Source organism: Oncorhynchus mykiss, chromosome 11, assembly GCF_057628025.1.
Source record: "Oncorhynchus mykiss isolate SJ-2025 chromosome 11, ASM5762802v1, whole genome shotgun sequence".
NCBI classification, from domain to species: Eukaryota; Metazoa; Chordata; class Actinopteri; order Salmoniformes; family Salmonidae; genus Oncorhynchus; species Oncorhynchus mykiss.
The window spans coordinates 21,647,638-21,672,958 of NC_143032.1; the positions used below are offsets into that span (position 1 = coordinate 21,647,638).

The 25,321-nt window shown below is 42.2% G+C and overlaps 1 protein-coding gene across 1 annotated transcript; it reads right to left on the bottom strand.

Annotated features, from left to right (window-relative positions):
- Positions 1–625: 625 nt before the first annotated feature.
- On the bottom strand, positions 626–10,239 carry crj1a (Crystallin J1A). The gene is given in 10 exon segments (NM_001160629.1): positions 626–1,061; positions 2,932–2,960; positions 4,195–4,229; positions 5,162–5,277; positions 6,733–6,889; positions 7,162–7,254; positions 8,730–8,828; positions 8,983–9,162; positions 9,783–9,849; positions 10,169–10,239. Coding segments are annotated over 9 exon segments (759 nt in total). The 5' UTR covers positions 10,172–10,239; the 3' UTR covers positions 626–1,061; positions 2,932–2,951.
- Between the last annotated feature and the right edge of the window lie 15,082 nt (positions 10,240–25,321).

Below are 25,321 nucleotides of genomic sequence, written 5' to 3' on the forward strand. Positions count from 1 at the left end.
CATCTTATAGCCAGAGCCATGCAAACCCATGAAAGATTTTACACTGCATTACATCTTATATTCCTGTTTTCATAACCACACTCCATGTCAAAGATATTAAGATATTGGCTTCATTTTATGCAGAGAGTACATTCAAAATCAGCAGAGGAGCCATTGAGAACATGGTAATATGGAAGTCAGCAATTTTAAGAAAACAGACTAACTCCTTTGAGGGAGGGATAAGTTGCAGTCCCTTCAGTTGTTTCAGCACGGTAAATCTTTGTGTTTCTGTTATTTCACTTCAACAGAACCCATGCCAGAGAGAGAAAGAGATAGAGAGTATTGAAACTTGCTGAAATTCATTTCCTCTTTTGCAAAATACATTTCTGTTCTTTAAATTATTGCAAGCCCTCAGTTTCTCTAACCGGAGCAGAGGTTATTTCAACTGAAAAACCACCCAAAACCATAGAGACAGCATTTCAGAGCTGTAGCTAAGGTGAAGTAAACAACTGCAATATGTGATAAGTTAATAATTTCCTATACATGCAAGCACCACAACACACAAATGCTATTTGTAATCTTCCTCATTTAGTTTAGATGCTATGTTAATTCATTTTATGTACTCAGTTACCTCAAATATGGTTCACAAGTATCCATCCTCTTTTAATCCTAATGTATACATGACAAGAATATTCCATATTCCATATACTCATCATTTTGCAACATACTGCAGCTTTGACAGAGCAACAAGGTTCAAGTTACATCCGTCAAATGTTACTTTAGAATGTAACTTTCATAAACTGTTTTGTCAAAGTACAACTGTGTTATAAAATGGGCTTACAAAGCAATTGTAAAAAAAAAACAAAAAAAAAACATCATCAATACATAATTCATATTCCCAAATAATATGTTGGACTGGTTATGTTAATCAGCTTTAGCAATACATTCATTTAGTAAATACATTTGCATAACTGCCAAGTCTAGGCTTGCTGTGAGCCTACAACTTTCTTAGCCAGTCCCAGCAGCACAGGATATTTGAGGGTCCTGTTCTTCCAAGACTCTGGGATTCCCTGAAGACCTGTCTGGAAAGACAAGGGAGGAGGAACAGATAAAGGCTACAGTATATAAAATGCTAAGCCTTCAGAGCAGACACAAAGCAATCCATCCGAGGTCAAACTCATTACCCAGGCTGAAACTATGGACACGGGATACAGAAAAGTTGTTTTTATTGCTTGCTCGTTATATAGGCTACACCTTATAGTCAACATTTATAAATTGGATGAAGGTTGACTTATAGAACAAATAACTTGAATGATTAGGTTGGAATATCCCGCTGTGTGGAATGTCTTACAATCAAATGACCATGTGACAACTACAGTGAGGGAAAGAAGTATTTGATCCCCTGCTGATTTTGTACGTTTGCCCACTGACAAATAAATTATCCGTCTATAATTTTAATGGTAGGTTTATTTGAACAGTGAGAGACAGAATAAAAACAACAAGGTATTTGACCCCCTCTCAATCTGGCTACCAGGTATCTTTTATACAGGTAACAAACTGAGATTAGGAGCACACTCTTAAAGCAATCAATCAATCAGATTCCAAACTCTCCACCATGGCCAAGACCAAAGAGCTCTCCAAGGATGTCAGGGACAAGATTGTAGACCTACACAAGGCTGGAATGGGCTACAAGACCATCGCCAAGCAGCTTGGTGAGAAGGTGACTACAGTTGGTGCAATTATTCGTAAATGGAAGAAACACAAAAGAACTGTCAATCTCCCTCGGCCTGGGACTCCATGCAAGATCTCACCTCATAGAGTTGCAATGATCATGAGAACGGTGAGGAATCAGCCCAGAATTACACAGGAGGATCTTGTCAATGATCTCAAGGCAGCTGGGACCATAGTCACCAAGAAAACAATTGGTAACACACTACGCCGTGAAGGACTGAAATCCTGCAGCGCCCCCAAGGTCCCCCTCCCAGGACAACTGGGTGAAAGCGTTTTGGTCAGATGAGACCAAAATGGAGCTCTTTCGCATCAACTCAACCCGCCGTGTTTGGAGGAGGAGGAATGCTGCCACCATCCCCACCGTCAAACATGGAGGTGAAAACATTATGCTTTGGGGGTGTTTTTCTGCTAAATGGACAGGACAACTTCAACGCATCAAAGGGACGATGGACAGGGCCATGTACCGTCAAATCTTTGGTGAGAACCTCCTTCCCTCAGCCAGGGCATTGAAAATGGGTCGTGGATGGGTATTCCAGCATGACAATGACCCCAAACACACGGCCAAGGCAACAAAGGAGTGGCTCAAGAAGAAGCACATTAAGGTCCTGGAGTGGCCTAGCCAGTCTCCAGACCTTAATCCCATAGAAAATCTGTGGAGGGAGCTGAAGGTTTGAGTTGCCAAACGTCAGCCTCGAAACCTTAATGACTTGGAGAAGATCTGCAAAGAGGAGTGGGACAAAATCCCTCCTGAGATGTGTGCAAACCTGGTGGCCAACTACAAGAAATGTCTGACCTCTGTAATTGCCAACAAGGGTTTTGCCACCAAGTACTAAGCCATGTTTTGCAGAGGGGTCAAATACTTACTTCTCTCATTAAAATGCAAATCAATTTATAACATTTTTGACATGCGTTTTTCTAGATTTTGTTGTTGTTATTCTGTCTCTCACTGTTCAAATAAATCTACCATTAAAATTACAGACTGATCATTTCTTAGTCAGTGGGCAAACGTACAAAATCAGCAGGGGATCAAATACTTTTTTCCCTCACTGTATGTAAATACTAGCTACTTGAAATACTAGCTAGCTACTTCTGATGAATAAAAGTTCCATATTTTGATACTATTTGCATGGGCCAGACAGTATAACTGACTGTAAGTTGCTCTGGATAAGAACGCCTGCTAAATGACCAAAATGTAAATGTAGGGTTTTGCTCCAACCCTACCTGTGCTCCAAAACAGGCCCCTATGAATGAGGCCCTACTGGCGGTGCATCCCCCGCAGCGCATGGTTCCCCTGACTGCCTCCTCCAGCTGGCTCATTGTCAGGACCCCGTGCAGTGCTCCCTGGAATGCACCTGGCAAGGCTGGGGATAGGAACCGCAGACACAGATAAGGACCAAGAGGTAATTGTCTTTATACTATTTACTTATGTCATCAATCATTCAATATATTTCTTAAGTTTTATTGGGCAGTGTATGTGGTTACATTTTCCATGTCAATAAATCCTTTTGAACTGAGAGGTGAAGGGAGGAATACACCAACATGAGTTACACACTTCCTAACATGAGTTACACACATCCTAACATGAGTTACATACACATCCTAACATGAGTTACACACACATCCTAACATGAGTTACACACAACATCCTAACATGAGTTACATACACATCCTAACATGAGTTACATACACATCCTAACATGAGTTACACACAACATCCTAACATGAGTTACACACACATCCTAACATGAGTTACATACACATCCTAACATGAGTTACACACACATCCTAACATGAGTTACATACACATCCTAACATGAGTTACATACACATCCTAACATGAGTTACACACATCCTAACATGAGTTACATACACATCCTAACATGAGTTACATACATCCTAACATGAGTTACACACACATCCTAACATGAGTTACACACAACATCCTAACATGAGTTACACACACATCCTAACATGAGTTACACACACATCCTGACATGAGTTACACACATCCTAACATGAGTTACACACATCCTAACATGAGTTGCACACATCCTAACATGAGTTGCACACATCCTAACATGAGTTACACACATCCTAACATGAGTTACACACATCCTAATATGAGTTACACACATCCTAACATGTTACACACATCCTAACATGTGTTTTAGGTTCAAAGATGCAGGAGCTCCCGTCTCCCACCTCAGACGGGAGGGAAATTTAAGCACGAGGTCATTAATGATGGGATCAAAGACTAGAGAGAAGGAAAGCACTTTCTTAGACCAGGGCTAACTAACTAACTAACTAGCTAACGGATGTGCTGACTGGGATGGTGTGGTTACAGTGCCAAGTCGACAGACTGGACCCTGCTGCTGCCACAGCCGTGCTGGTGACGCCACCTACCTAGTGTGTGTGTGTGTGTGTGTGTGTGTGGGACCTACCTCATGTGTTAGTGAACACAGCAGGTATCAGCTCTGGGGAATGCTTGGATAAGTTGTCCTTCACCTGACAGATTTGTGCTGCAATGGTGAAAGGCAGAGTGAAATGCAACATTTAACACTTCCCATATGCATTTTTTATTACCATACTTTGGGGGGAAATTACATTTTCTTCATTAACCTGCCACTCAAGATTCTATGTCCATTTCCATTTTACAGTCTTGTGTTAGGTTTTAGGTTTTGACTGGCTGAGATTTGGCTGTTCCCACCATTGTATTAATATTTAATATTCAATATGTATAATCTAACGCTCATGGGAGATTAGTAAAATAAATCAGTTGAGATCAACATCATTACTTAACATTCTATTTATTTATTTATTTTACCGCCCCAATTTCGTGGTATCCAATTGTTAGTAGTTACTGTCTTGTCTCATCGCTACAACTCCCGTATGGGCTCGGGAGAGACAAAGGTCGAGAGCAATGCGTCCCCCGAAACACAACCCAACCAAGCCGCACTGCTTCTTAACACAGCGCGCATCCAACCCGGAAGCCAGCCGCACCAATGTTTCGGAGGAAACACCAGCGACCTGTTCAGCGCGCACTGCACCCGGCACGCCACAGGAGTCGCTAGTGCGCAATGAGACAAGGATATCCCTACCGGACAATCTCTCCCTAACACGGACGTCGCCCCATGGACCTCCCAGTCGCGGCCGGCTGCGACAGAGCCTGGGCTCAAACCCAGAGTCTCTGGTGGCACAGCTAGCACTGCGATGCAGTGCCTTAGACCACTGCGCCACCTGGGAGGCCTTTACTTAACATTCTAGCTAGGCTACACATCAAATGGCACCCTATTCCCTAAATAGTGCACTACTTTTGACCAGAGCTCTATGGGTCCTGATCCAAAGGAGGGCAGAAAATATGGAATAGGGTGCCATTTGGGATGAAGCCCTAATAATATATGAGCAGAAAGATTGTGAATGTTTATAAGCGGGAGTGGCATTAGAGTCGTACCAATAACAGCCCTGTCCAGGTCCTGAGGGTTGTTTCTGTTTGGGTCGTTGAGCTGGGCCAACACTGAGTCCAGAGCATTGGGGTCAGAACCATTCAGGATGAAATGCTCCAGGAACCTGACAAGAAATGCATTCTGAGCAAAATTATAAACTCAACATGCAACAATTTCAAAGATTTTACTGAGTTACAGTTCATATAAGGAAATCAGTCAATTGAAATAAATTAATTAGGCCCTAATCAATGGAATTCACATGACTGGGAATACCGACATGCATCTGTTTGTCACAGATACCTAAAAAAGAAGGGAGGGAGGTGGATCAGAAAATCAGTCAGTATCTGGTGTGACCACTATTTGCCTCATGCAGCGCAACAAATCTCCTTAGCATAGAGTTGATCAGGCTGTTGATTGTGGCCTGTGGAATGTTGTCCCACTACCCTTCAATGGCTGTGCGAAGTTGCTGGATATTGGCAGGAACTGGAACATGCTGTCTTACACATCGATCCAGAGCATCCCAAACGTGCTCAATGGGTGACATGTCTGGTGAGTATGCAGGCCATGGAAGAACTGGGACATTTTCAGCTTCCAGGAACTGTGTACAGATCCTTGCGACATGGGGCCGTGCATTATCATGGAGAAAATGAGGTGATGGCAGATGAATGGCATGACAATGGGCCTCAGGATCTCGTCACAGTATATCTGTGTTTTCAAATTGACATTGACAAAATGTTATCCATAGCTTACGCCTTTCCATACCATAACCCCACCGCCACCAATGCAGCGTTCTGTTCACAATGTTGACATCAGCAAACCGCTCGTCCACATGACGCCATACACGTGGTCTGTGGTTGTGAGTTAGACGTACGATGTTGGAAGCGGCTTATGGTAGAGAAATTAACAATAAATTATCTGGCAACAGCTCTGGTGGAAATTCCTGCAGTCAGCATGCCAATTGCACTCTCCTTCAAAATCTGAGACATTTGTGGCGTTGCGTTGTGTGACAAAACTGCACATTTTAGAGTGGCCTTTTATTTTCCTAGCACAAGGTGCACCTGTGTAATGATCATGTTGTTGAATCACCTTCTTTGATATACTACATGGATTATCTTGGCAAATGAGAAATGCTCACTAACAGGAATGTAAATGAATTGGTGTTCAACAGCTCATGAAACATGGGACCTTTACATGTTGCATTTATATTTTTTGTTCAGTTTAGATATTGTACCTACCACAACTGTAGTCAGTATTTTACCTTTATTTAGCTAGGCAAGTCAGTTAAGAACAAATTATTACTTACAATGACGGCCTACACCAGCCAAACCAATTGTGCACCACCCTATGCGAACCCCAATCACAGCCTGTTGTGATACAACCTGTATTCGAACCAGGGTGTCTGTATTGACGCCTCTAGCATTGAGATGCTGTGCCTTAGACCACTGCGCCACTTGGGAGTCCATTAAGCATGGATTGTGTTATGAAGCATGTTAATGGACGTGAGTAATGAGATAAATTACACAATTTATGAGGCCTTTATGCATTAAGAGCCATTATCTGCTCTAAAGGCCTACAGTACCTTGCTGCAGCCAGTGTCATTGCCACACACATATCGTTGTTCTGGGTTACACGAATGGCCGTCTCCACCTTCTCCAACATCTCCGGCATCCCAGCAAACATCGCCACAACGGGAGCCATCTTGGTGACCCCGTCCATCTGACAGTCCACATCACATCCTGAAATGGAGAGTGAAAAAGTAAAATCTTTGATTCCCTCAATTCCTCACGTCCCTCTCAAAGCTCATTGGAGGAGGAGGTCTAAGGAGAGGGAACTTGGAGCCTATCCTCCAATGCGCCTTGAGAGGGAGGTGAGGAATCAGTGACAGAAGGAATCAGCGATTTGACAGCTTGTACTTTTTTCAAACAGGTTGTGTCTAAATGTAACTCATAATAAATGAACCCAGGACAGACGTGCTTCCTTTCAGCTGGTGATCTTTATGTTACTGTACCTGTCTTTTCGTTTCCTGCATCCACGTTCCTCATGAAGGCTTTGAGGCTTGCGTTTCTCCAAGGGCCATCAATGGGCAGGACAGCTTTAGGACCTTTACATTTCAATTGAGAGTGAACAGCTTTAGCTGACTGAAAAAAATATAAACTCAACGAAAAAAGAAACATCCTCTCACTGTCAACAGCGTTTATTTTCAGCAAATTTAACATGTGTAAATATTTGTATGAACATAACAAGATTAAACAACAGACATAAACTGAACAAGTTCCACAGACATGTGACTAACAGAAATTGAATAATGTGTCCCTGAACAAAGGGAGAGTCAAAATCAAAAGTAACAGTCAGTATCTGGTGTGGCCACCAGCTGCATTAGGTACTGCTGTGCATCTCCTCCTCGTGGACTGCACCCGATTTTCCAGTTCTTGCTGTGAGATGTTACCCCACTCTTCCACCAAGGCACCTGCAAGTTCTCTGACATTTCTGTCCCTAGCCCTTACCCTCCGATCCAACAGGTCCCAGACGTGCTCAATGGGATTGAGATCCGGGCTCTTCGCTGGCCATGGAAGAACACTGACATTCCTGTCTTGCAGGAAATCCCGCACAGAACAAACAGTATGGCTGGTGGCATTGTCATGCTGGAGGGTCATGTCAGGAAGAGCCTGTAGGAAGGGTACCATATGAGGGAGGAGGATGTCTTCCCTGTAACGCACAGCGTTGCGATTGCCTGCAATGGTGTAATTTGGGAAGTTGTTTTTGCCATCCTGTACCTGTCCCGCAGGTGTGATGTTCTGATGTACCGATCCTGTGCGGGTGTTGTTACACGTGGTCTGCCACTGCGAGGACGATCAGCTGTCCGTCCTGTCTTCCTGTAGCGCATTCTTAGGCGTTTCACAGTACAGACATTGCAATTTATTACCCTGGCCACATCTGCAGTCCTCATGCCTCCTTGCAGCATGCCTAAGGCACGTTCACGCAGATGACCATCTTTATTTAGGTGTTTTTCAGAGTCAGTAGAAAGGCCTCTTTAGTGTCCTAGGTTTTCATAACTGTGACCATAATTGCCTACCGTCTGTAAGTTGTTAGTGTCTTAATGACCGTTCCACAGGTACATGTTCATTAAGGTTCATTGAACAAGCATGGGAAACAGTGATTAAACCCTTTACAATGAAGATCTGTGAAGTTATTTGGATTTTTACGAATTATCTTTGAAAGATGTGGTCCTGAAAAAGGGACGTTTCTTTTTTTGCTGAGTTTTACATGTTCAATAAATATACTGTGGAGAATAGTTTAAAAACCCTGGCTTCATGATATCTCAATAGGAAAGTGTTTTTGTCCGGAACATCGTTTTTCAAAAGGGGATTCCCCATAAGTTACCAAAGGGGAAAATTAAACTCTGTGGTATAGAAAACTGACAAAAGCACACAACCACTCTACCCCTCTGTGGGACCAGATGCCTAGTCAGTTATTCACTTGTTTTATACTGTTTCTCTTGTCATTGGTCAGATGATGGGGCACAGAAAAGCAACAGTTTGTACACATACAGGAAATGACTGCTGATTGGTTGCCTACCGTTCTTTTGTCTGTATGGGTTATTGAGAGGAAGATCATACACAGTGTCTGGGCCAAAGAACTTGTAGATGCGCTTGGTCAAGTCCTCCACGTTCACATCTAGTGATTACCAATACAAACATAGAGCATATGAGTGAGTATATTATGTCATTCATGGAGTGAACACGATAAAACAAACTCGACATGAAATGTTCTTTATTTAGCAAGACCTTGGGCCATTGGATGTTCGTCCTATTGGGTGTCAGTACGCTACCTCCACATTGACTGAGTGACTCTAGCAGTACGTAGGCCTGGTCTCCGTAGCACGTCTGCTCTCCGGTCTCTCTGCGGTAGAACGGGTTAGCAGACTGAGGGCGGAACTCTGGACACGGTTCCAGATCTGACAGAACCTCCTTCAGTCGCTCTGGGTTGTAAATCCAATGCATGGGCTGGGCTGTTAGGGTGGGGTACATAGAAAAGAGAAAGTTACTAGACTGATATTAGTGTAGCCTTAGTTGTATTTTGTCTCTTATTTTGGCATAGACCTGATGTATTGAGTCATTGTTATAGTTTGTGATCCTTATTTCCTGTGGATGTTGTATAAGGTATCTACAACCAGAAATAGGGGTTTCATCAGCTTGGATTCAACTCGCTTCCCTGTCATAATATTCAGTCTTCGGTATGCGTTATGTACTGTGGTTATTAGACATAATGATATTGAACACTTTCCAAATCTAGAACGAGTCCAGATCATGAATTGCCATACTGTACGTGTACGGCTTGTAATATTGCACAAAGCAAGAGCGCCATGTCAATCAATCCATATGACATTGATTGTATGTACTTTTATTCTAATGGAACACTATTGATTTTATAACACTGTTGTTTAACTTTGTTGAGAAGGCAGAGTAGGGTAACACCCTTTTATACTCTTAATATCATCAGTGGCAGATGTGCAGCTGTCTCATACTGATTAACACCAAGACATTACATCAGAGCTATGTTTGAGCCAGTGCTGCAGTATCTTATTGGGATATTACAGTTATTGAAAAGATATCAGTCCCATGAAATTACCTGCTGCGTCTGCCACAGCTGCTCCAATGATTGCCCCCATGGCTCTCTCTGCCACAGTTGAAGCCATCTGTGTCATTTAGTCCAACAGGAACAGAATTAGCGGTTAAAATGGCTTTCTCTTGAAATGTACTTCAGCTTTTCAGTTTTTCTCTGTTTTTATTGTACTGGATGACAAAATGTGAATTGTGAATAATTGAAATTGAAAACATTATTACTAGATACTATATTGGCAAGAAAAATAACAATATTTAACATGGCTGTAAAACAAAATATATGAATCAACTAAGAAATGTAACAGACAGTTGACCATACCGCCCTCTGTACTGTACATCATACATTCAAAACAATAGCACACAATTAGCACACAATATTAACACTTTCCTTACCATCGTTTTCTTCTTATTGTCCCCCCAGCACCACACTGATGTTGTTTTGAAAACTTGACTGACGTTGTGTCATCTGACGCTGGAGGACTGCCCAGATATACTGAGACGGTTATAACACTGCAACGATGACTCATGAAAAAGGCCAGAGGTCTGAGAGAGACCGGTAGGGGGGCATATATTCTGATCTGTTATTGCATCGCTCAGGTTTAAGATAAGATGGTTTAATAAAATATGGTACTCAGTGAAACCATGGTAACCTTTTTTGAATATAGTGTTTGCTCCCAGGACACTCATGTGGGTGACCCCCTCCATTTCCATGTTTGTATGCTTTCCACTCCACTGCTTTGTCCATCAGTTATACACAGCTGATGCCCTCTGGCCGCCTGATCTGATCCCCCTCATCCTAACCCTCTCCTGGGTCTCCCAGCCAATTGATTCGTCAGGTCTCTCCTGGCCCTTTTAGACCAGCCACATACTGACAGTGTTAGGGTTATATCATTCAGACGATCAATACAGGAGAAAAAAACAATGATTGCCCCTGTGCTAACCTATGGTGCCTCTTCTATCACTTAGGGGCTATAATGCTAGCTCTCAGATCCATTTAGACCGTATCTGCTCTGTCCAGTGTTTTGACAATTCATCTGCAAGACAGTAAACCTCAGCTCAGTAATATTATATTTATATACTAACAATAATACACATATAAGAACTTTATCTACAGTGTATATACACATTTTAAATCACGTTTATACCATAAGATTATACTACGGGACAAGGCCTAGGTAAAAATCTAACATAGCACAACATGAGAAGTGTTTGTTCCTGCAAAAGGCTAATGTTACATTCTGGATGTAGCTTAAATAAAAACACCTGCCCACCCGACCAATCCAGCAACATCATCTCAGGATGTGGAGTGAAAGGAGCCCTGTGGTGTAATGATATTATCCATTGTCACCAGATGAAATGTCAGTGTGAGCGAGGGCCGAGGAGAGCGTTTCCATATATTACAAACATGATGCCGGGCTCGGGAGAGAAGTGGATTGTGGGAATGTGGGCTATGTGACAGGGCCTGGGTGCTCAGGAGGACTGATCATCTGGCTGCCCAGTTGGGGTATGCCACTATGCCATCCTGTGCCAAGCCTCCGAAATAGCGGCAGGGACTGAGAGAGGGACAGGAGAGGGAAGAGGAGATAGCTTGACAGTGAGCCTGGCCTGAACACATAGAGAGAGGGAGAGACAGGGGCACTATCTCTTTCTCTCTATCCCTCCCTCCATCCCTCCACTGCATTGCTCTGTTGGCCCTGCCCTGTCAGGCTTCCAATATCCAAATATGAGTTCTAAAAAATAACCGTATTTAACCAAGTTGATGTTCCATAATATAAATAAACAGGAAATCTTACTCACCATTGCTCTCGTGAATCAAAACCGTTGTAAAAGCAGTAAGAAAGTTCAGGACAAATATGTACAAATACGGTCAGTGCTTTTCAGCCGGTCTCCATCGACTGTGTCTCGTATCTCATATTGTATGCCCCAAATCTAAACATAGACTCAGACTCCAACAAACAGTTTTCAAAATCTACCAACCTAAATACATTGAAATGAGGGGCTACTTGTTTAGATGACCAGACACCCTCATGAGACAATGGTACACTTTGGGTATGTCCTCTGTGACGAGGATTACGATTCGAAACATCATTCACATTATCAGACAAGGGGACTAGATCCATTTGAAGCCTGCCTGTATGTGCCTATCTATGTTGATGAATCTCAATATTTATCTCAACACAGTGCCTTCGGAAAGTATTCAAACCTCTTTACTTTTTCCACATTTTGTTACTTTACAGCCTTATTCTAAAATGGATTAAATCGTTTTCTTTCCTCTTCAATCTTCACACAATAACCCATAATGACAAAACTAAGACAGGTTTTTCGACATTTAAATTTTTTTTTGAAACGTATGTAAGTATTCAGACCCTTTACTTAGTACTTTGTTGAAGAACCTTTGGCAGCGATTACAGCGTAGAGCCTTCTTTGGTATGATGCTACAAGCTTGGCAGACCTGTATTTGTGGAGTTTCTCCCATTTTTCTCTGCAGATCCTCTCAAGCTCTGACAGGTTGGATGGGGAGCGTCGTTGCACAGCTACTTTCAGGTCTCTCCAGAGATATTAGATTGAGTTCAAGTACGGGCTCTGGCTGGACCACTCAAGGACCTTCAGAGACTTGTCCCAAAGCCACTCCTGTGTTGTCTTGGCTGTGTGCTTAGGGTCGTTGTCCTGTTGGAAGGGGAACCTTCACCACAGATTTTCATCAAGGATCTCTCTGTACTTTGCTCCGTTCATCTTTCCTTTGATCCTGACTAGTCTCCCAGTCCCTGCCGCTGAAAAACATCCCCACAGCATGATGCTGCCACCACCATGCTTCACCGTAGGGATGGTGCCAGGTTTCCTCCGGACGTGATGCTTGGCATTCAGGCCAAAGTGTTGAATTTTGGTTTCATCAGACCAGAGAATCTTGTCTCTCATGGTCTGAGAGTCCTTTAGGTGCCTTTTGGCAAACTCCAAGCGGGCTGTCATGTACCTTTAAGTGAGGAGTGGCTTCCGTCTGGCCATTCGACCATAAAGGCCTGATTGGTGTAGTGCTGCTGAGATGGTTGTTCTTCTGGAAGGTTCTCCCATCTCCACAGAGGAACTATGGAGCTCTGTTAGAGTGACCATCGGGTTCTTGGTCACCTCCCTGACCAAGGCCCTTCTCCCCCAATTGCTCAGTTTGGCCAGGCGGCCAGCTCTAGGAAGAGTCTTGGTGGTTCCAAACTTCTTCCATTTAAGAATGATGGAGGCCACTATGTTCTTGGTGCTGCAGAAATGTTTTGGTACCCTTCCCCAGATCTGTGCCTCGACACAATCCTGTCTCGGAGCTCTACGGACAATTTCTTCGACCTCATGGCTTGGTTTTTGATTTGACATGCACTGTCAACTGTGGGACCTTATATAGACAGGTGTGTGCCTTTCCAAATCATGTCCAATCAATGGAATTTACCACAGGTGGACTCCAATCAAGTTGAAGAAACATCTCAAGGATGATCAATGGAAACAGGATGCACCTGAGCTGAATTTCGAATCTCACATGAAGGGTCTTAATACTTATGTAAATAGGTATTTCTGTTTTTTTTAAATCAACGTTTGCAAACATTTCTAAAAAACGATTTTTGCTTTTTCATTTTGAGATAGTGCGTAGACTGATGAGGATTTTTGTTTATTTAATCAATTTTAGAATAAGGCAGTAACGTATATAATGTGGAGAAAGTCAAGAGGTCTGAATAATTTCCGAATGCACCGTATGTATTCATCTGAAGAATGATGATACCTACCTGGCAGTCAGATGGTCCTGCACATTGTGCTGTGCTGTGTGGAGTCTCTGGGAGATAGATAGTTGTACTGTAACAGGAGCTGAGTGGTGGTGAGAGGACAGAGGAGGGTTGTGTCCCAAGTGACACCCCATTCCCTATGTAGTGCACTACTTTGGGCCCTGGTGGGCAGTGCACTATATAGGGAATAGGGTGCCCTTTGGGACCCACACGCCTGGTCTGGACATAGGCCACCTCTCCAGTCATATGCTCTGCTGCGCTATCCTTGGCATCCAGAAACAACCATGCTAGGCCACACCATGCCAGCTGCTAACTGTTCAATCACTTCACTCCCCATCCTCCTCCTCTTCATCCCTCAGAGAGAGAGGGAGAGAAAGAGAGATGGAGAGAGCGACAGAAAGAGATATCTCTGCAGAAAATGTAAGAATTGAATAACACAGAGAACAGTGTTTAGTGGATGTCTAAACTTTACATGTTGGTGATAAGAGTACGGCTGGAAGAGGCCTATAATGAATTCCATGGTTGTCCAACCCCCTCATACAATGATAGCATAAGAAACGGGTACCAAGCAGAAATGGGAGCTGTGTTAGCCCACACACATTTTTTTAGTGAATCATAGCCTATACCTGTCACGCCCTGATCTGTTTCACCTGTCTTTGTGATTGTCTCCACCCACCTCCAGGTGTCACCCGTTTTCCCCATTAGTCCCTGAGTATTTATTCCGGTGTTCCCTGTTTGTCTGTTGCCAGTTTGTCTTGTTTTTCCCGTGCTCCTGCTTTTTCTTATCTCTCTTTTGCTAGTCCTCCTGGTTTTGACCCTTGCCTGCCTTGACTCTGAACCCCCATGCCTGACCATACTGCCTGCCCTGACCTCGAGCCTGCCTGCCTCTTTGTACCTCCTGGATTCTGACATTTATGATCTTTTGCCTGTCCAGGGCCATTATATTGCCTGACCCTTGGATTATAATAAATATCAGAGGCTCGAACCATCTGCCTCCCATGTCTGCATCTGGGTCTCACCCTGTGGCCTTATAATACCTGTAATGAATAAGTCACACATAGCAATTATTTGGGGATTTTGGACCCTTGCATTGGTCCCTAAGTCTCATTCAAACACTGAATATGAATGCCTATTTCCATTATTTTTCAGAGCTTTAAATGGTGTGTTCTTGGGAGAAAAATGCACTTGTCACAACAGTACATGTACCATTATACCCAAGCATGCAACAATTTATTTTCAAAAACATGTAGGATTTCCTGCTTTGTTTCATATTTCCCAAAATGCATAGAGGACCAGTGAACAGGAGAGAGAGGGGGGGGAGAAAGAGAGAGAGACAGGGGGGAGAAAGAGAGAGAGAGAGAGAGAGAGAACCTGGGCCCTGGCAGTAAACCCCAAAAATAGTAAAGTAATGTTTTTCCAGAGAAGATCAAGATCTCAGGAAATTAGACCAAAGTTGATGATGCAGTGAATGAACTTGAGAAAGAAATTAAACGCCATTAAAAAACATTCAAATTCCTGTAAAAATTTGGCTAAAACTAATTTATTGTGTCATTGAACCAATTGCACTTTATGGCATCTTGCAAAACAAGATTTCACCCAATGTGACAAACATCCCATTGGAAAACTACAAACAATGCATGCAGGGCAGAATTAGGCCAATATCCACTAATAATAAAACCTAAAAAAATAGCAATTAAGTTTTGGAAACATCTGAAATAAAGTGACCCCTCTCATATCATTACCAAGCTCTGCAATATCAAGAGCTGAGCAAAGAAAAGAGTCCCCTTGTTCAGCTGGTCTTGGGGCAGAGTTCACAAACCTGTTCTACTAACACCCGAAGCCTCAAGACCAGAACATCTAATCAATCAGATCAAAACAAATTACAACACAGTCAAAACAAAACTACATTACTTATTGGGAAGCAAGCACAAGCACAAAGCAAAATGCAGTTCAATCTGGCCCTAAATTGACACCGTGGCTGACAATTTGACCATGGTTACTGATCAAAATGTTTTTATATAGTCCTTCGTACATCAGCTGATATCTCAAAGTGCTGTACAAAAACTCAGCCTAAAACCCCAAACAGCAAGCAATGCAGGTGTAGAACCACGGTGGCTAGGAAAAACTCCTCAGAAAGGCAAAAACCTAGGAAGAAACCTAGAGAGGAACCAGGCTACTAGGGGTGACCAGTCCTCTTCTGGCTGTGCCAGGTGGAGATTATAACAGAACATGGTCAAGATGTTCAAATGTTCATAAATGACCAGCATGGTCAAATAATAATAATCACAGTAGTTGTCGAGGGTGCAGCAAGTCAGCACCTCAGGAGTAAATGTCAGTTGGCTTTTCATAGCCGATCATTAAGAGTATCTCTACCACTCCTGCTGTCTCTAGAGAGTTGAAAACAGCAGGTCTGGGACAAGTAGGATGTCCGGTGAACAGGTTAGGATTCCATAGCCACGTGCAGAACAGTTGAAACTGGAGCAGCAGCACGGCCAGGTGGACTGGGGACAGCAAGGAGTCATCATGCCAGGTAGTCCTGAGGCATGGTCCTAGGGCTCAGGTCCCCCGAGAGAAAGAGAGAAAGAAAGAATTAGAGAGAGCATACTTAAATTCACACAGGACACCGGATAAGACAGGAGAAGTACTTCAGATATAACAAACTGACCCTAGCCCCCCGACACATAAACTACTGCAGCATAAATACTGGAGGCTGAGACAGGAGGGGTCAGGAGACACTGTGGCCCCATCCAATGATACCGCCGGACAGGGCCAAACAGGAAGGATATAACCCCACCCACTTTGCCAAAGCACAGCCCCCACACCACTAGAGGGATATCTTCAACCACCAACTTACCATCCTGAGACAAGGCCGAGTATAGCCCACAAAGATCTCCGCCACGGCACAACCCAAGGGGGGGCGCCAACCCAGACAGGAAGATCACGTCAGTGACTCAACCCACTCAAGTGACGCACCCCTCCTAGGGACGGCATGAAAGAGCACCAGTAAGCCAGTGACTCAGCCCCTTTAATAGGGTTAGAGGCAGAGAATCCCAGTGGAGAGAGGGGAACCGGCCAGGCAGAGACAGCAAGGGTGGTTCGTTGCTCCAGAGTCATTCCGATCACCTTCACACTCCTGGGCCAGACTACACTCAATCATATGACCCACTGAAGAGATGAGTCTTCAGTAAAGACTTAAAGGTTGAGACCGAGTCTGCGTCTCTCACATGGGTAGGCAGACCATTCCATAAAAATGGAGCTCTATAGGAGAAAGCCCGGCCTCCAGCTGTTTGCTTAAAAAAAATCTAGGGACAATTAAGAGGCCTGCGTCTTGTGACCATAGTGTACGTGTAGGTATGTACAGCAGGACCAAATCAGAAAGATAGGTAGGAGCATGCCCATGTAATGCTTTGTAGGTTAGCAGTAAAACCTTGAAATCAGCCCTTGACTTAATAGGAAGCCAGTGTAGGGAGTAATATGATCAAATTTTGGGGTTCTAGTCAGGAAAGCAGCCGTATTTAGCACTAACTGATGTTATTTAGTGCTTTATCCGGGTAGCCGGAAAGCAGAGTATTGCAGTAGTCTAACCTAGAAGTAACAAAAGCATGGATTAATTTTACTGCATCATTTTTGGGCAGAAAGTGTTTGATTTTTACAATGTTACGTAGATGGAAAAAAGCTGTACTTGAAACAGTCTTGATATGTTCGTCAAAAGAGAGATCAGGGTCCAGAGTAACGCCGAGGTCCTTCACAGTTTTATTTGAGATGACTGTACAACCATCAAGATTAATTGTCAGATTCAACAGAAGATCTCTTTGTTTCTTGGGACCTAGAACAAGCATCTCTGTTTTGTCCGAGTTTAAAAGTAGAACGTTTGCAGCCATCCACTTCCTTATGTCTGAAACACAGGCTTCTAGCGAGGGCAATTTTGGGGATTCACCATGTTTCATTGAAATGTACAGCTGTGTGTCATCCGTATAGCAGTGAAAGTTAACATTATGTTTTTGAATGACATCCCCAAGAGGTAAAATATATAGTGAAAACAATTGTGGTCCTAAAACGGAATCTTGAGGAACACCGAAATTTACAGTTGATTTGTCAGAGGACAAACCATTCACAGAGACAAACTGATATCTTTCCGACAGATAAGATCTAAAGCAGGCCAGAACTTGTCCGTGTAGACCAATTTGGGTTTCCAATCTCTCCAAAAGAATGTGGTGATCGATGGAATCAAAAGCAGCACTAAGGTCTAGGAGCACGAGAACAGATGCAGAGCCTCGGTCTGATGCCATTAAAAGGTAATTTACCACCTTCACAAGTGCAGTCTCAGTGCTATGATGGGGTCTAAAACCAGACTGAAGCATTACGTATACACTGTTTGTCTTCAGGAAGGCAGTGAGTTGCTGCTCAACCACTTTTTCAAAAAATTTGAGAGGAATGGAAGATTCGATATAGGCCGATATTTTTTTAATATTTTCTGGGTCATGGTTTGGCTTTTTCAAGAGAGGCCTTATTATTGCTTCTTTTAGTGAGTTTGGTACACATCCTGTGGATAGAGAGCCGTTTATTATGTTCAACATAGGAGGGCCAAGCACAGGAAGCAGCTCTTTCAGTAGTTTAGTTGGAATAGGGTCCAGTATGCAGCTTGAAGGTTTTGAGGCCATGAATATTTTCATCATTGTGTCAAGAGATATAGTACTAAAGCCATGACAAAGTACAGGCTCAGTGAGCACAGCCTTGCCATTGAGAAGGGTAGACACAGGAAAACATGTCTCCCTGTAGAGGAAAGGCTGTGCAACCACTGCACCATAGCAGAACCCGAGACGGAGCTGCATTTCCTGACTAAATTTAAAAGATATAAAACAATTAGAGAGTGTAATTTCCCCAAATTTGAAACCCTTATTCAAAGACCTCTCTGATGAGGATAGGCTACCCGTCCTGTTGGGGGAGGACGCAGAGGGCTGTGGGTTGGCAGCACACTACATTGCTGCCCCTCAGGAGATGAGGAACAGTGCCTGACAGACCAACCAACCTGCACATGTCTTCTATGCTTATTGTTATTGTTCAATGTATGGTTATTTTGACACTTTGTTATTGTTGTTACTGTTGTCCTGTTTACAATATTGATTATTATTATTAATTATGTATATATTGTAAATCTCCAAAGTAAGCTTTGGCAATATGTACATTGTTACGTCATGCTAATATTGCAAATCGAATTGAATTGACAGAGAAAGAGTGAAAGAGAGAGAGAGAGAGAGAGAGAGAGAGAGACTTCCGTTCTCCCCAACACACAAGTGATTATCTCCACACTGCTACCACAAAAAGACTTCCACCCTGCCACCATATAACGGGTGAATGCAAGCATTTAACGAGACTGTGGCTCAAACGTATACCTGGCCCACCACTCCACCCTGGTCTTGAACAGCCTTTATGACCAGGTCCATCTCTACAAAGTAGCAATCCCAACTTTTGCCAGGACCCCGAAGGACGTCACCCTGAACCGTAGCCCCAGCACCTCACACAGGAGCAACAGATTAACGGACCCCCCGCCCACACCACCTATAGCTCATCTCTTGGCAGTAGTACTGTTGACTACTTTATCACTGACCTCAAACCAGAGTCTCTTAGAGCGTTCCCAGTCAGTCTACTGACACCCCTATCAGATCACAGCAATATCACACTCTACTTGAACAGAGCTATGCTCAATCATGAGGCATCAAAGCCATAGGAACTGAATAATAAGAAATGCTATAGATGGAAGGAAAATAGTGTGGAAATCTACCAAAAAACAATTAAGCAACAACAAATTCAATCCCTTCTAGACAATTTCCTGGACAAAAGGTTTCACTGTAATAGTGAATGTCACGCCCTGACCTGAGTATTCTTTGTTTTCTTTATATATTTTGGTTAGGTCAGGGTGTGACGAGGGTGGTATGTGTGTTGTTGTCTTATCTAGGGTTTTGGTAATGTCTAGGGGTTTTGTAGGTTTATGAGGTTGTTCACATTCTAGGTGTTTATGTAGTTCTATGGTTGCCTAGATTGGTTCTCAATTAGAAGCAGGTGTTTATCGTTGTCTCTGATTGGGAAGCATATTTAGGCAGCCATCTTCTTTGGGTATTTTGTGGGTTATTGTCTATACTAGTATTATTATAGCTTCACGTTTGTTGTTTTGTATAGTTTGTTAAGTGTTCTTCGTCTTTATTAAAAGTATGTATTCATCTTACCTTAGTCTCCTCCATACGACGAACGTGACAGTAAAAAAACCTAAACAGTATCTTTGACCTCTCAGCTTCTTTACCAAATCTAAAAATGTCAAGCAGACAACCTAAGAAAATTAACAACAATAACAAATGGTTTGATGAAGAATGCAAAAACCTAAGAAAGAAATTGAGAAACCTATCCAACCAAAAACATAGAGACCCAGAAAACCTGAGCTTACGCCTTCACTATGGTGAATCACTAAAACAATACAGAAATACACTACGGAAAAAGAAGGAACATCATGTCAGAAATCAGCTCAATATAATTGAAGAATCCATAGAATCTCATGGAAAAATTGGAAAACTCGAAACAAACAAAGAGTTATCTATCCAGAACGGAGATGTATGGATAAAGCACTATTCCAATCTTTTTGGCTCTATAACAAAGCACAAACAGCAAAAACATATACATGATCAAATACAAATATTAGAATCAACTATTAAAGACTACCAGAACCCACTGGATTCTCCAATTACATTGAATGAACTACAGGACAAAATACAAACCCTCCGACTGTGGGGTTGATGGTATCCTAAAAGAAATTATAAAATATACAGACTACAAATTCCAATTGGCTATACTTAAATAATAATAAATAATATTTAAATAATCTTCAGCTCTGGCATCTTCCCCAATATTTGGAACCAAGTACTGATCACAAATGTAACCCCAATACCTACCAGGGGATATGGGTCAACAGTAACCTTGGGAAAATCCTCTGCATTATCATTAACAGCGAACTCGTACATTTCCTCAGAGAAAACAATGTACTGAGCAAATGTAAAATTTGATTTTTACCCAATTATCATATGACAGACCACGTATTCACCCTGCACACCCTAATTGACAAACAAACAAACCAAAACAAAGGCAAAGTCTTCTCATGCTTTGTTTTTTTGACTCAATTTGGCACGAGGTTCTGCTACACAAATTGATGGAAAGTGGTGTTGGGGGAAAAACATACAACATTATAAAATCCATGTACACAAACAACAAGTGTGCGGTTACAATTGTCAAAGAACACACACACCTTTCTTTCCACAGGGCCGGGGGGCAGACATGTCGGTTAAGCCCACCCTCTTCAACATATATACTGTATCAACGAATTGGTGAGGGCACTAGGACAGTCTGCAGCACCCAGCCTCACCCTTCTAGAATCTGTAGTCAAATGTCTACAGTTTGCTGATGATCTAGTGCTTCTGTCCCCAACCAAGGAGGGGCTACAGCAGCACCCAGATCTTCTGCACAGATTCTGTCAGACCTGGACCCTGAGATTAAATCTCAGTAGGGCAAAAATCATGTTGTTCAAAAAAGTTCCAGTTGCCAGGACCACGAATACAAATTCCATCAAGACACAGTTGCCCTAGAGCACACAAAAAAATATACATACCTCGGCCTTAACATCAGCGCCACAGGTAACTTCCCCAAAGCTTTGAACAATCTGAGAGACTTGGCAAGAAGGGCATTCTATGCCATCAAAAGGAACATAAAATTCATCATACCTATATACTAGGATCTGGCTAAAAATACTTAAATCAGTTATGTCACGAACCGGCTCAAAGCCCGTAACAAAAGGGAGACAACGTGGAGATAAGGAGTAACAAAACATATATTTATTAAATAAAGTAAACTAAGTACAATATACAATGGTGTGTGTAATCAGTAATCAGTAGTGTAAGTGAGTGTTTTGCATGCATGAATGTGATAATGCAGGGTGTTGAAAGATGCTAAAGCAAACAACCAAAAACCCACCAAGAAACACAACAAAATCTATAAAGGTGTCTGCATGGAGAGAGTCTCTTCCATGAATGTGGAAGAAGTCTATTTATCCTGGGACACACCTGGCCCAGGTGTTTCCCATGTAGCTGACGACCCTCCCAACTCCGCCCAATAAGGAAACAAGAACAAAGAGAGAATACGGCAGACAGAGTGGGAGGGTCCTCACAGTTATAGAACCCATTGCCCTTTATCGTTGTGAGGTCTGGGCTCCGCTCACCAACAGAGAATTCACAAAATGTAACAAACATCAAATTGACACTGCATGCAGAACTATACCCGCTAATTATCGAAATCCAGAAAAGAGTTGTTAAATTCTACAACCATCTAAAAGGAAGCAATTCCCACACCTTCCATAACAAAGCCATCACCTACAGAGAAATTAACCTGGAGAAGAGCCCCCTAAGCAAACTGGTCCTGGGGTTCTGTTCAGAAACACAAACACACCCCACAGTGCCCCACGACAGCAACACAATTAGCCCCAACCATATCATGAGAAAACAAAAAGATAATTACTTGACACATTGGAAATAATTATTTTAAAAACAGAGCAAACTAAAATTATATTTGAGAAAGGCCGCCGAAGGCAGACCATGTGCACACTACCCACAAAATGAGGTGGAAACTGAGCTGCACTTCCTAACCTCGTGCCAAATATATGACCATATTAGAGACACATATTTCCCTTAGATTACACAGATGCACAATGAATTTGAAAACAAATCCAATTTTGATAAATTCACATATCTATTGGGTGAAATACCACTTGTGCAATCACAGCAGCAAGATTGGTGACCTGTTTCCACAAGAAAAGGGCAACCAGTGAAGAACAAACACCATTGTAAATACAACCTATATTCATGTTTATTTATTTTCCCTTTTGTACTTGAACTATTTGTACATCATTACAATTATTTTGGAACTTGTGAGTGTGATGTTTATTGTTAATTGTTGTCATTTATTTCACTTTTGTTTATTATCTATTTCACTTGCTTTGCCAACGAAGCCCCTTAAATTGAAATTGAAATTGAGAGACAGAAAGAGAGACAGAGAGAGAGACAGAGACAGAGAGACAGAGAGACAGAGAGACAGAGAGAGAGAGAGAGACAGATGCTTCCCAGTGTTCATTGTGACAGCAGGAGGAAACAGGAACTGGATATCCATGACATTGTGCCTTTGAGCCTTTGCCATTTCACTCTTATGTGAGGAATGCCATAGCACAATACTTCACCCCACCTCCCCTTATTCTGACTGTCACAGCTATGTACTATTGCTGGAGCATGGATCAGATAGCCTGCATCCAAACTGAATTGCTCTGTTTCACTATTATATCACTTCACAATTTAAATGACGGGAAGGCCAGTCTGAAATTGTGAAGTGAAACAAGACAATTGAGTTTAGATCTAGGCTATGCCTCTGACACAACAATGGGGAAGTGGCCTGTACCTTTAAAGGCCCTGTGCAGTCAAAAAATAATTTCCTGTGTTTCATATATTTCCACACAATGCGGTTGGAATAATACTGTGAAATTGTGAAAATTATGATAATGCCCTTTTAGTGTAAGAGTTGTTTGAAAATAAAACGCCTACAATTTCAGCCTGTTTTGGTGGCAGGGAGTTTTTGGACTTCCATGGTGACATCACTATGCGGTAAATTAGTTAATAGATCAATAAGAAAGCAGGAAGCCAGGCTCCCACGCAAAAAAAGTGGGAGCGTTGTCTGCTCTATAACCTATTAGTTCATATGCCTTGCGACCGTGATATATAGGCCTAAGGCCGAGACAATAAGAAGACACAGAGGCAGAATAAATTAAACCACACCTTTGTTTCATCACAAACTGGAGAGAAACTTCTGTCCATTGAAGTCCACAAAACATGTTGCATGTAACAATGATATGGCTGTCCATCGTTCTAATTTGTGTGTGTGTGCGTGTCTGCTGCGTTCATGCAAGTAGAAAAAACGTGTTGACTCACCCTACTTGTAGAGAAACGCCAATGCCATCCTCCTCTCTTTCATGATGATGAAACGGTCTATGACTCTGTCATACAGTGCACACTTTTAGTTTTTGTTGTCCTAGGCTACAGTACCTGGCTAAAATGCTTGCTCGCTAGCCTAACTTCCTTTCATGGGCAACAATGCGCCAAGCCAGCTAGTTAGCATTAGTCTACTACATCTAGCTACATATTGAACTTCCATCCTCTCAGGCCAGGGGCACAATTACTTAATTTATGATTGGATCAGAATCCCCATTATAATCATTGGCCAGTACAGAGAATTAAGTAAAATCACAAGTTCAAATCCCTAACTCCATCCATGGCTAATTTAGGAAATGGACAATTTTAGCTAGCTTGCTAGTCACTGGAGGACAACAACACAACGAGACGCAACATTTCAAGTTGTTTCTGGCAATTACGTTATGCTCGGGGTGTGATTGGAATGAAGCCAGATTCAAACTGGCTTCCAGGACCATTCACAGTTGAGCTCACTCAGTTTAGCTCAATTCTTATTGGCTATTATTTTATACTTTTTTTATCAAGGGAGGCCAAATGCTCGCTGGCTTCCCTTATATTCAATGCTACGGGCGGAAACAATGTCATACTCTTTTTGACCAGACAGCATAAGGTAGTCTACACATACAGAAAAAGAGGGTTGCAAGTTTTGCAAATTGAAGGGAAATTATAAAACACAGAGACGAAAGCTAAATTATTTTATATGTTTGGCATCCATGAATACATGCCACTGTAAGAAAAAGAGTTCCAAATCTCTCTCTGCCAATAACAGCTAATTTTAGCTTTCCCCTCCCCACTCAAACCACTCCCAGACAGTCCAAACAAAATTATTACTTGAGAAATTGCTCTTTGCTAAAAAGCCCTTTTTGTTTCTTTTTCACCATTTGAATTGAACACAATCACAGTAAGGTACAAATTGCTACCCAGAAATGATTTTCTGGGTCACAATTAACAACTGCATTGGACCTTTAAGGCATAAAACAGAAGGAAAGAGAGCTCTGATGGACATGTACAGTAGTAGGTGGTGGACAGACCAAAGCATGTACTAGCCTACGAATAAAACCCCATTCTATGATCCAGACTTTGACCTTCCCCCATTCCAGTATAACGAATCCTCTCATGCACATATATTTACCCCCAAAATGTTTTTTTTTTGTATTTTCTATTCAAATCATTTCCCCCCACTTTTAATGAATGGATAACAACGGAAGCCATCTGATGCACTGCAGACCACAGCACTGCTAAATGAAGAACATAGATTATCAAACCATAACATATTTAGATTTTCATCAGCAGAATCATACAAAGGGTCGTCTAATTTTGCTTTTTGGTATTTACAAGGATCTCCAATAGCTGCTGCAAAAGCATCAGCCACTCTTCCAGGGAAATATAATGTTTATCTTGACGATTATCAAATCAAATGAAATATGTAGGCCTACATAAACCGATTGTGCGTTATTGGAGTCTTCATTGAAGCAGCAATAGATTTATTTGACTGATAAAGATGCATTCATCTATTCCTATCAATAATTAATAGACTTTCTATTTGAGGTCACCAGTGCTGCGACAGACAATTTACATATTTAACCAAATTTAACCAAAATCTGTTTTCGATAAATTTAACAGGCAAAACCCATTCTATTTATGTTAAATAATTCCAATAATTTTATGGAAGTTAATTTTTCTGACTAAAGTTAAGTAATTTAATATTCATCCTCTCCGAATAGACTACGGCTACTTCT